The following is a 12,744-nucleotide window of genomic DNA, read 5'->3' as shown; positions in this document are numbered from 1 at the left end:
ACAGCCGCCGTCGCGGCGGTTCCCTTGGTGTCGTTTCAGCGTTATCGATCCCGGTGGACGGTTGTCGATCACCGTATCGGCTGGTTCCGCGGAGAATTTCCCTATCGAAAGAAACTCCGCCGTTACTTTCATCCCGTGTGGAAGCCGACCTATGTATTCGATTTCTCGGTGTTCTCGCCAGGAAAGAGAAACGCATTCCCGAAATTGCAGGATACGCGCAGAAAGTCAACGAGAGGCAGCAACAGCGACGCGATAGACAGCTGACCGTCTTCGGGGCGGCAATATACCCGTGTCGGGCTATCGAGGTTATCGCGGTCTCCGCCGTAAATTCAGGGCCCAACAACCCTGCTATTCGCGTCTCTTTCTCATCCTCTCTCGTTCTTCGTCTCACCTTTTCTATCTTTCCTGCTTTCTCTGGCCAAGCACACAGCGAAGACCGACGAACTCTGCCTACATCGGTATTTCGCGGGCTGCGCGAGCACAGATCCTCTCCGTGACGGGGAGCACGGCTACGTGCAGCATGAAGAGGACCTTATACGAAGGATGAGTATGAAGACAACCATATATCCCAGACGTACATACTAGCCGCATACCAGTCGTGGACACTTACAACCGGCGTAAGGATCTAGCGTCTTACTATGGTCGTGATGACCGGACATTCGCGGGGGCACCGGCAAACTGCCGCGTTAAATCATCCTAGCCGAGAGTGGTTTCATCTCGAGGACTATGAAAGGAGCGTCGATATGTATCTGAACGCGGGGTGGCGGTTTTCTTTGCTCGTTCGCGCCAGCTGGTTATGGGGCCGGCGTGCGCGAGAAAATGGCAGGAAAAAGGTTGTCGAGAAGCGAATATCGGGACGGCTCTTGTGATCCAGTGTAATCCTGCTGATATTGTTAGCGTAGAGATACAAAGTTGAAGTATACTCGAGTACTGTCTGGCTGGTTGATGTACCCGGTTCCAGAGTACCCGAGGTTGATCCAGTTCGAAGATAAAAATGAAAGAAGACACGTGGAAGCAAGAGCTACGTCACAATAGCTGGTACAGAATAGAATATTATTCTAAAACAGACGCGACGCATCCAAGTGCAAGTACCTTCGTCTCTACCGATCTTCCAGTGTTATTGATTAAACTGACTGTACTCATCGAGATTCGACATCGCAGCTCGGCGTCCGTGTTCGAGGAAGTCGTCGAGAGGAACATACGCGCGCAACGCTCGGCAAAGCTTAAAAATCGGGGTTACACCCCGCGGGATGTATTCCTCCACAGGAAATTGTACAATACCGTGACTGCGAATTCCGTGTGTTGCAAGCGGTCAGAGCCGACCAACAGAACCGCGATTCGAGGCTTACGCGGCGTGCCGCGTGTTTTATAATTTCATCGAATGAATTGGCATTAAGGTCTGTCGTAACGCGCGTGTACAAGCGTCGGCATCTGCGCTCGTTCGGTGACTCGGCACTCTCCGCGAGAAACAATCTGCCTGACTGACGTGCAACGAAAGTACGGCAATTTGCAATGCAATGACACTCTTTCCTTCTTTTTTTCTATCTCCGAGGAACTACGAAACGCCCGTCGGATTTCTCAGCGGTGGAAAGCGATGTCGAAACGAAATCTCGAGGTCGTCGTCGTCTCGTTACGTTCAGGACGATGCACTGTTCGCAGCGGAACGCGCTTCCGTTTCGACGCATTGTGGTGCAATCTTCCAGTTGATGATTCAATGCTCGTGGAGGCTGCGCTCGCGTCCAGGACCCAACACGAGAACGCGGGGAATCTTAGTCGCGAGCGACGCACGGCCAACGACTCGTTTCGTTTTTGTCGAAAGCCGTGTTGGGACGAAGGGTGTTGAACGTGCCGCGGGCTAGCCTTCGTAATTCCCTTTTTCGACGCGCTGTTCATCATCAGGGGAAGAGAAACGGCTTCGTCTCCCAAGTGGAGAGGCTTCCGCGAAGTTCCCGCGACCGCCGAGACGAGTCCCGGACAAAAAGGAACGATCGTCTAACCGTGCTTCGAGTAGCGATTCCCTAGCGCGGGAAAACCACCGCCGCGAAGAAGAAAACCGCCTCTGGCGCGAGTCACCGCGTGAAATTAATTGCAGCGGCTCGGTGGTCGTTTATTACAGCGATATAAACGTGGCGGCGTGAGCGTTCGAATTTCTTGCAACTTTGAATGCACCGTGTCGTTTTTAATAATAATAGAACAACGTATATGTAGTACCTTTAATGGACTAAGAGTACTGTAAGAACGGGTTTGAACATTCGAAAAGGGAGCAACCAGGAATCCAAGTACTGTTAAAACCAGGCGCAAAAAACCTATCATTTGTCATACATTTATTCGTATAATTATTTACCACCACTATACGAAACGTCCCGTGTATAACTTGGTCGAGTCCCACGTAATGATCAAGTTTTCAATTACGTCTAGCCCCGAAACACGAACAAAGCGACGGTTACTCACGAGGCGAGTGGGCTTGAACAAATTAAATTAATCTCGCCGCGTATCTGCGGTCGTCGTAGATCAGAAAGATGACTCTGTGGTTTGCATCGACCACGGTAAATCGCTGTCTTGCACGCGGGACTCTTCCCGCGATGCCAGTGCGTTTGACGGAATTAATTAGAATTTTCGCTCACCTTTTACGACGTTGCCGGCCCTGCTCGTGAATCTCGTTCAGGGAATGCCTGCGTCGATCGCGATTTCGTTTCTTCAGTGTCTTCCCCTCGCTACCATAGATCGGCCCGCCCCTCGTCAAAGTACCAAGGTCGCTGAAGGTGATCTTCTCGTGATGGTTCACGCTGGCACATCGTTGTCGATCATGGCCTTGAAGCTTCACGGAATTCCCGTGGCCAGCCTTTCGGCCGCCATTGTAAGCATGCCGACCGTGGTCCCTCGGCAGACTACAGTACAGATTTTGCGAAGTATAGATGGTCTTCCCAAAGGGCTTTTCGTTGCCGGGACTCTCAACCGCCACGCCGCTGGTCATTTTCGTAGCAACGCCGCCGTCCTGACCGCCCTTCGAGCCACCTCCTAAATGTTCGCGCAGCCATTTTCCCAATCCTCCGCCACTGCTACCGTTGCCAGCCTCCTGAACCGTCGAGGAGTCCCCGTTCTTGCCTCTGAAACGAGTAAAGTGGGTTCACGTGTTGAGATACGTCTACCGACCGCGGCATACCTATATCGCAGGTAAAAGTCCATCCCCGATATACATACGAGGCTATATACCAGTATCTGTTACAGTTAGCCAGTAAAATAAATACACATCTATGATATTTTATTTTTTACACGAGAGCATTATGTATTTTATAGTTTAAGTTGTGCGAATATCGCGGGAACGTTGTAAGATTTCTGATCGTATAACTAGTCATAAACGAACTATACGCGCCCTTAATTTATCATCGGAAGCCTTCTTGGAATAACATTTAATCAACTTTTGAATGCTCTTAAAGTAAGTTATTCGTTCTAAAGTTATATCCAACGATCATCAACGAGTCGTTTTTATATCGTTTCTTCTTCCATCGTCCTTTCATGACGAAAATCGAGGGGTGCAAGGTCTTGGTTTTACGGAGAAAAACGAGCAGCGCTATCGTGGCGTCTCGTAAAAATGAGCGTGCCGAACAATCGATGAAAGGCAGGAAAAAGGGAAATGAAGCGGCTTGGATCGCGAGTCAGCCAGTTCGAAGCAGAGCGTCGCACAATAGAGATGCAATAATGGCCTCGGTCCGGCAGTTTCGATTTCAGCGTCGAAGTCGGCGAGCCGATGAAGAAAGGCCGTGCATGTAACGAGACAAAAAGTGAAGAGAAGAAAAAGGCCGGTGGAAGGAGAGAGGAGGCCAGCCAGAAGACGAACGAGAGGCGAATGAATGGCACACGGCCTCGGGGGAATCAGGGCAACTGCTTTATAATAATAAGGGCCATGTAGGACGAAAGAGGGACGGAGAAAGAACGAGGGAAGGGTCTCTGTGTAGTTAGGACGCGGTGACCTTGGCAAGGTCATCGTTACTTCTGGCCATCGCCGCTAGGAGCCGCCACCGCGTGGCTTAGTCTCGTCTTACCATTACCTGACTTTGGTTCTTCTTTATCGATGATTCTTTCGCTAGGCCCTCCTTTGTTCTCGTTTTTTATCGAATCATTGTCCTGGAAAATCAACCGTGGTACGATTACTCGCGTGATACGATAGCAGAGAACTTCCGAAGGTTTCGTTCGAAGCGAGTCAGGCACGGTGAAGCGGATGCAGAATTGGTGAACCGATATCGAAGAAACGCTAACCAATTTTTCGCGTCATGGTTATCATCTTGATTTATGACGGGCCATGGTACCATCGAAAACGATCGAGACGTTGAACCGTTCCAGCAGATAAAACGTACTTGGCGATTCGACGAGACGAAGCTTAATTAATTGCAGTAAAATTAATTAGCCGTGTAACGCAGGTTACTTAATTGACCAGCGAAGAGCGAATCTTAGGCATTCGTGATAAGAGGACAGTCCACCTCGTCGAAAGGCTAATCGAACAGCGAGATCTCGACCCCGGTCAGATGGGAAAAAAGAGGAAGAAGAAAAAAAGAAGAAATGAAAGATACGGCAAGGAGCCAAGTGTTCGAAATGGAACGAGAAAGAGACGATAGGAGGAAAGGAGGAAGAGACAAGAGCAGTAGCCTCCAACCAGGAGTTTCGTGATTCTCTGCGTATTACCCAGTGTGTTACGCCACTGTATAAAATTCCGGTTCTGCAGCCCTCTCCGGAGACCGTTCGCGTACTCGTTCACCCCCCACGCTGTTATCTCCTTTGGCTTTTTTCCTGTCGCTCGTTTTTGTCCCAGGCGTGCTGCTCTTCCTCGGCCCAAAAGCGAGCACATTATCAGAGACCGCTCGTGAAATTTCGCCTCGGCCAATCAACGAGCTCGTCAGGTGTAAGGCGATTCGACCGCGTACCGGGAAGTAAGAACTGGAAGGCGCTATCTTGCCTCTCCTAACGAGAAGGAAAGTGATAACGCATTGGGCAATACCGTGACAGCTAATAAAAAACAAAGGTCAACCAACCACGGGAACCAAGAAATTTTATAACGAATACCTTGGCAATTTATTACACGATGGAAATAGAGTTTACTTAGAAATTGAATAACGAGTCATGAAGAATAATTAGCAAAAGTTTATGTCATATAGAGATTTAGGAAGAAATTTATTATCAATTACCATATTCCTTGTCATATGATCTCGTTTGTTTCCATCAAAGACACGCTATGACGTAAAGACGTTCGATTTTCGACGTCCGAGACGAATCGGGGTAAATTTAATCGCAACTCGATCTCCAAATCGACGATACTTAGCCTTGGCGATCCGCGATGTCTCGCTCGCAAATTTCCATTCGCTAAGCGATGCATTTGTATGCTCTCTGCTCATTCCAGCGAGTCCACTTCTCTTTTTGCCGGGCTTCGTTCCATGCGACTCGTTCTAGTTTATTTGGAGACGCTATGGACCTTCGCGAGGGCCCGAGTTTGGCCAATACCGACGAGCGGCATTGTTCTAGAGCAGCAGCGTAGCCGTGACATTCGCTGATTAATCAATTCGTCTCTCGATCAATTTCTTCATTTTATTCGTTTTCATCCCTACTAGTCTTTGGTCACGATTCACTGACTTCGGATATAATTTCAATGTCAAGCATCTTATCGAAAATTTACAAAATAATCGCTATTTTGTCGGTTCTGACGGAAACTCTCGATCTTTCCATAGCAAATATCAGGTAGAAATGAATAATTAGGCGAGGACAGGTTATCAGCATCGCATGCGTGAAATATAGTTTCCCGCCTCATCGAATCGCCTATTTTTTCACCTAAAACGACAGCCTTGACTAATAACACGCGACAGGTATCGCATAAACGCATATCATTTTGGCTCTATAGAAACTTTGCTCCCTTACACCTTCTCAACCATGGATTATTAATCATCGGTTGACTCTTAGATCACGGAAGCGGTTTATCAGGTTTTCGAGATAAATTGGAGTAACACGATTTTATGGCACACCCTGTATACGTTTGCCCTACACCTTTTCGTGGCTGGATGGCCTGCACTCGGGCTGGTTCTCGTCCCTCTTACTCTTCGTCTCGCTCACCAGCTCTTCGGGTTTTGTGTGGCTCGCTTCGCGAGATCCTCCGCTTCTTCTTGTTTTCTTCGTCCGTCGTCTTCTACGTGTTCGCCGTTTCCGTCCTTCTCGTGGCACACGGTTACTTCTTTCTCTTTGATACACGTGTCTCTCCTTTTCTCTCTGTGGCTCCCCGGACGAAGGCAACGCGCCGCCTTTCCTCGACCATGTTCCTGTCCTAACTGTCGCTTTGCATCCTTCTCCACGTCGATTCGCATCCGTTTCCTCGGACATCCGCCGATTCCGGCCCTTTTCCAGGAAACCGTATGACGATTTCCTTTAACAATTTAACATCATCGAGGATATGCCGTAGCTATTCTGCGTGATCTTGTTGAGCTCGAACGGACTAAAGAATCTCAAAAAGCGCCCACGCGGCATATTCCAAGGTACGATGATAAGAAACTCGATCTGCAAGAGATATTTTTGTCGAGTGACCGACGTGCGTCTCTTATCGATCGAATAGCGTTATTAGTACACGCCAGAGGCTAGTTTCAAGAATGTTTAAGAGGCAGGACATGAATTTCGATGGAAATTGAAAACTAGTCGCGGCTCGAGAAAACGGCATGAGCTTAACGACACTCGAGATAAACGCTTTCATTAATTAAATAAATTCCACTGTCTAAGTGTGGTCCAATTTAGAATTCGTCTGCGAGAATTCCAACTTTGAAGGCCTCGAATCTCTACATCTCTTCCCTTTTAGTTCAAATTTACATCCTCCATCCTATCTCGTCCCCAAACGATTTTACCAAAGTACCCGGAAGAGTACCCGAGAGTCAGTGCAAACGTCGGTCGCTCTTTCACTCCCTTATACGCAAAACCGGCACGTCTTCTCCAAAAATCAAAACGAAAAGCGAAAGTCTCTCGACCAATATCTCGACAAATGGTTACCTTCCTGGTAGCAAAGGTCAGACGACGAAGAAGGAACAGAAGGACCCGACGATTCGTCGGTTTGCCTTTCGTCCGAATGCAAAGACACACGGAGGCCGGTCAAACGCGAGCCGGCTGCCCGTTGCTGAATATAATGCGCGCATTATGTGGCTGCGTACCTATTTGGCGAAATTCAGCGTCAGCGTGGCAGTCGGTCGGCGCCTTTGAACCTCGACCGTTCACCGTGATACCTGGTCGCGGAAAGGCACACTCTCGCGGCCACGAGGCCACGAACCAGGACAATGCACCCGCTGTCTTTCCAGCGGATACTTCTCGTTCTGTGGCAGAGCAGTGCTTTAAGAGCACGAAGCTGCGTTCGTTCTCTATCCTTTCGGAGGCCTTATCGATCGTGATCGACGTGTACATCCGTGACTCGGCTTTCACGCAACGATGTCGCGTTGCGTGCCACGAATTCGTGGTGCGTGCACACTGCCGCGCCGCCTCTCCATATATGTTCGCGTCGCGAGATCAGGTCAGATCCATGGCTCCAGACCTGGAACGCCAACAGATCCCTTATCTCCACTGACGACACTCTACCAAGTGTACCAACGTATACCATACGCTTGTGTATCGGTTTTACTAATGCACTGGCTGTTGTGACAGCCACCGTACACTGTCCTGAAGGATTTTAGGCGCGCCGGAATGTCGGACAGCAATAAAGCACTGCCGGAATTCGTAATTACGACTGGACGGGTCACGATCTGTCACCGGTCGCAAACGATTCTGTTGTTTCGCTCGAACGATTATCTAGCGACTCAGCGGGACGCCACTTCATCCTGAGTGATCCATATTGTTCGTCCCGTTCACGGAAGCGATCGGTTCATCGTCGTCGAAAGTCTCAACGAACGATCCGGTGAACGATCCGGAGGATAATGCAGCGAACGTCGCGGATTCGCGAACGCGTGCCTCAATGGGACGTCGTAGAAGCAGGGAAAACGGCGAGCGTTATTAACCCATTACCGCCCACCGATCGCCGCGGCAGGGTTAACATAATTCATGAAGCTGCCAGGGACTATAACGGAATTATGCACGCTAATAGATTTCAATCCTCGGTCTAGTCGCGTTGGTCGACGCACGACAAACTGTTATTAGCCGACCGAGCGATTAATCAAAGCCGGTTCCACGCGAAAACGCGTTTCTCCACGGTTCCAGGTTTCAGGAGGTTTTTCTCCTATCGTCGCGCGCTCGTTTCTCGTAGCTCGTTGGCTTCGTTCGACAAGATGAACGATACACAGGCGAGCGTGTTCACTGTGGGTCGCTGTGCGTGGACGACGCTTCACGGCGGTTGCGTTTTTCAGATCAAAGATAGCAATTAAGCCTTCGATGACCGTCATTTTTGTCGAGTGGAGGCGCAGCTCGTCGACCACGCTCGTGCGTGTTATCCGGGATATCTGCGCGAGCGTACACTTCCGCGACCCGTGAATTATTTTTTGCCACTGCTTGCCTTGCTGCGTCACCGATCGAATTAAGCGACTTGGAGTTCGTTACATGCACCGGGTCGTTCGATCGCCTAAAGCGATTCGACACGCTTGGAACCACATTGTTCCTTGCTCTCGGGCGCACCCTTTCGAAGGAATTAAAAATTCCAATAAAAATATTACAAACAATAACAATACACCGTGTTCACACCTAGAGTGGCGACGAGGTGGGAAAAAGGACAATTGAGAAATAATTTGAGAAACACGATGGTTTACGGTCGCGTTAAAGACCATGTTACCTACTCGATAGAATTATTTGAACCGTTCGCTCCTTCCAGGAATCACATTGATCAACTGCATAAATTGAAAAATACAGGCAAGCGATGATGTTACAAACACTGTTTTTCAAATTAATCTTAGAATTTACCATCATTTGTATAAGCTTCGAATATAAACGACTAATGAACTTACGCAAGTAAGCTATTTGTGTGTAAGTAATTAAATATCGCAAACGTGTACGACTGAATCTAACAGAAAGAGATACGCGAAGATTCGATCGTCGTGACATTTTACGCCCCGACCAGAGACAGAGGTCGTGATCCAGATTACTCGTCCCCTTCGTATCTGCTTTCTTGGTGGCGGCTGAGGTCAGAAAAGCCGACGGTTCGAGTGGAAGACTGCATCGGATTCGACAAGATCGTCCTCGTCATCGGTGAAGTCCACCGCGACCCTCCGTGGCAAAGGTCACGAGGTAAGGTTTTGTTTAACGGTATCGTCCGTCCGTCCACGATGCTAATACCTCTCGGTACACGATCATTACTCGGACTGTTGGGACACTGATTGGCTCGTTACGTCACACGATCTTACGCTAATGATCCCAACAAGGCACCGGATATCTTCGATCGACTGGACCGTTTCGGAGGAATGTGAACGGGTTACGGGCTATGCTTGCTCGACTATGGATCATGCGGGAAAATCGATCCGATTTCTTCGACTCGAGGTCACTTCCAGTGTTGAATTCCAAAATACAAGGTTACACCTATGAGAAAATACTTATGCATATCTATCGTTGCGGTTTCATAAACTCGTTTTTGCCTGTCTTCGATTTAATACGTTGATTTATCTATGTTCGGTATCTACGATATAATTCCATTGCATACTTTGCTCCAAAGCAAGCAGAGTAGCTATCTACGCGTTTTAATCGTTTCTTCTTTCGCCATTCTTTTAATATCGTCTTTTTACGGTTTTTTTCTTCGCGTGTAAACGTATTGCGATATTCTTACGCGTAATACGCTAATAGCCATCGACGAGTGTATTTATCGAGTCTGAGTAAAACGAGAATGTGAGTTAGTCGTATCTGTAATCACGAGTTTTATGCTCACAGATGAACGCGCGCAATGCGTTCCTAACCACTAATCGCATAATTCTGATACTCCCGCCTTCTAATTACATTTTCCCGTAGTTTGTTCTAATAATCGTTCGTATCGTTAACTCAATTAATACGACGATAACTTCCACGTATCGACGAGGCGTTTTTCTGCGATTCGTTTTGTCCGACACACGGAGCTCCATAAGAGCCTGGCGATCGCGCGAACAGTGCCGGGAATTCGAGGTGGCCGTCACCTTTTGCCAAGCATTCGCCGATAATCGCGCGAACGGAAATTATGCCCAGGTAACGACGCGGTGTTCTTGCGGGGCATAAAGGTTCGACCGCTCGTGGAATTCTCCGCGCGTCACTGTGTCGCTATATTTCCCGACAATGAGTAGTAAAGCTTGGTGATATACGTGAAAAGGGACAGAGGTGTCGGTTTTTGCGCGGCGCGGATTCGCGACAGAGGAAACCAGAGTGGAAGAGGCTCCTTTTGAAGATGGAAGATGAAAGGCGAAGAAGGGGAAAGAAAAAGGGAGAACGCTCGCCTGTGAGAGGAGAAAAAAATGACGGTTGTCCTGCAGCCACGGCTGCAGTCTGTAAAAATGTTTCGCCGTACAGGCAACCGACAGGAGCAGAAGCAATAGTAACGAACGCATTTGAATACCGCCTGTCCTTGGAGAGTATTGTCTGCTTTCCTTCTTCTTCTCTTTCTGCCTCCGTGTCTTTCGCTTCGCCACTGTTTCTCGATTCTCCTTCTCTTAGCTCCGACTAATCTAATTATACCGACTGTTTTTGCAATGCGTATATACGTTTGCAAGTGCGTAGCGCAGATCTTGTCGAAATACGCAGCTACTTTTGCTGAAATTAGGGGAAAATTTCGGAAGCCGCCATCAGGGTATTTTCAAAAATTTCAATCAACTGTTCGAATTACAGCATTTCACTCTGCTTTGTCTATTATCTTCGAAAGCGAGTGAATAAAAACGAGAGCAAAGAACTGCAGGGATTCCTGTAACGTCCTAATAAAGTGCTCGAGTCAGCGCGGAGGAATCCAATCAGAGATTATAATTGGCTAGCGATTTTCCACGATTTCTCGATGTTGGCGCGATAACAGCGCGGAAGGAGCGATGTAAACTATAATCTCCGGACGCTCCCCCGATATACGCGTAAATGTCTAATCACGCGGGAGAGGCAGGGCGTCGGATTTATAGGAGCGAAAAGCACCGCAGGAGACAAAGTTGTGCGAGCGAACGTGCAATTAGCGGGAATGTAAATAAGAAGATTATAATTTCGAAGCAGATGATCGTGGATATACCGCGGCATAGCCGCGCTCCTCCTCTTTAACGAGTTGCCGCGCGCGACCTTTTTGCGCCAGTCAAGCCGGCCGACGCAGGTTTTCATATTACGCGCGCGAGCGCACGACACGGAGGGAGGAGCAGCCGATGGAGCAACAGTGGGCGTGCATATATTTGCTGTCAAACTATGAATCCGAGAGCTCTTTTATCGTGAACGCGTCTTATAATTACACCGTCCGGGTCACGCTCCTATAAACCACGATCTTAACGCTTCCGATCTTTCTATGCGATTCGAGCTATTTGTTCGAGAACAACGTGATTTTGCTTAGATTTCCATCCATGAACCATGTTTTCATCTCGAACGAACCTTGGAGAGAGAAAGAGATAGAGAGGAACTCTCCGAGTTTCGAAAGTTCCTCAAAATTATACTGGATATGTTGCGCGCTAACTACCATATTTCCTGATGTATTTATCTCCCAAACGCTCGTTTATTCGCCACTGTATACGCCGCATAGTTTCTAGTATTCAAACCAGAGAAAGTGGGGATTCGATTTCATCCGGTAAAATCCTCCGTCTCAATGGCACATCGGTATTCTCTTAAACTCTACGGTTGACTGTCCCCAAGGCGGCAGAAACTAAGCTCTAAACTGCCGTATTACCATCTCTCGCGCTCTACGTGGCAACAAGTTCCCGGTAGACAGTGGTATTCTCGGCAGCATCTAAAATCGAAAGGTATCTAGAAGCGCATCGAGGCTACCGCGGAATGCCACGGGCGGTCGTGAAAGCGTCACACGACCGGTAGAGCTCGAATAATCGGCGCGATATGCCGAGCGGTCGTGGAAGCAAAGAAATGTTTAGCCGCGAAATGGGAGCGTAATCGTGGAACAATATGCACGGGAGAGCGGCTATACTGTATCCCGAGTGGAACGGGAGGCAGCGGCGCGAGCAGCCGGTTACAACGACACTGTGTGTAAGCACAAACGCGTAGCTGATGTACATACATTTCCGCGAGCGTTACATGCGCTATGGGTGCACCCCGCGTGCGCGACGTAACGCGGTGCACCGCGCCACGATATAAACATACGTGTCTTATGGTTCTGCGCGGTTTCACGACGCGGTACACCTTGGCCGCGTATCGCGTACACGTGTTCACGTACAGTTGCTCATGAAAGTATTCGTTTGTACATAGAAACCTTCTATGAATATATTACGTATCTTATACGCAACATTTTGAGATTTTATTAGCAGTGTAACGAGACTCGGCTAACGTGATTATATCGGTAAAGTTTGAAACAAATCTAAAACTATCGTAATTGTTCGTTTAACGCGTTCTTGTGGCTCGTGTAAATAACGTTCTTTTGTCTATACTCGTACGATACTACTCGTAGATAATTTTAATCGATTAATCTTCCTTTTTGATAACCCACACTTATTAATTATCGTGTTCTGTGTGAAATCGGTAGATATTCTAATACTTATGAACAAGGGTGTACGTGCACGCGTTTAAACTCTACGTTCGTTGCCGGTCGACAGCGCGCTCCGGGGCAAGCGCAAGCAACGCTACGTGGGCTCGTTATGGTTTCTCCGGCTCGATAATGCTCGATCGAAA

General features: G+C 48.4%; 1 protein-coding gene across 1 annotated transcript in view; it reads right to left on the bottom strand.

Moving 5' to 3' along the window:
* Positions 1-2,620: 2,620 nt before the first annotated feature.
* LOC117151296 overlaps positions 2,621-12,744 on the bottom strand; it is a 24,169-nt gene continuing 14,045 nt past the window's right edge. The window contains exon 2 of the mRNA XM_033319152.1: positions 2,621-3,107. Within this exon, the coding sequence (XP_033175043.1) occupies positions 2,621-3,107 (487 nt within the window). The remainder of the gene's footprint in view (positions 3,108-12,744) is intronic.

The sequence above is a fragment of the Bombus impatiens genome, unplaced genomic scaffold (genome assembly GCF_000188095.3).
Source record: "Bombus impatiens unplaced genomic scaffold, BIMP_2.2 scf_0136, whole genome shotgun sequence".
Taxonomy (NCBI): domain Eukaryota; kingdom Metazoa; phylum Arthropoda; class Insecta; order Hymenoptera; family Apidae; genus Bombus; species Bombus impatiens.
Note: the sequence above shows the minus strand (reverse complement) of the source record. Positions and strands in the feature narration are given on the sequence as shown.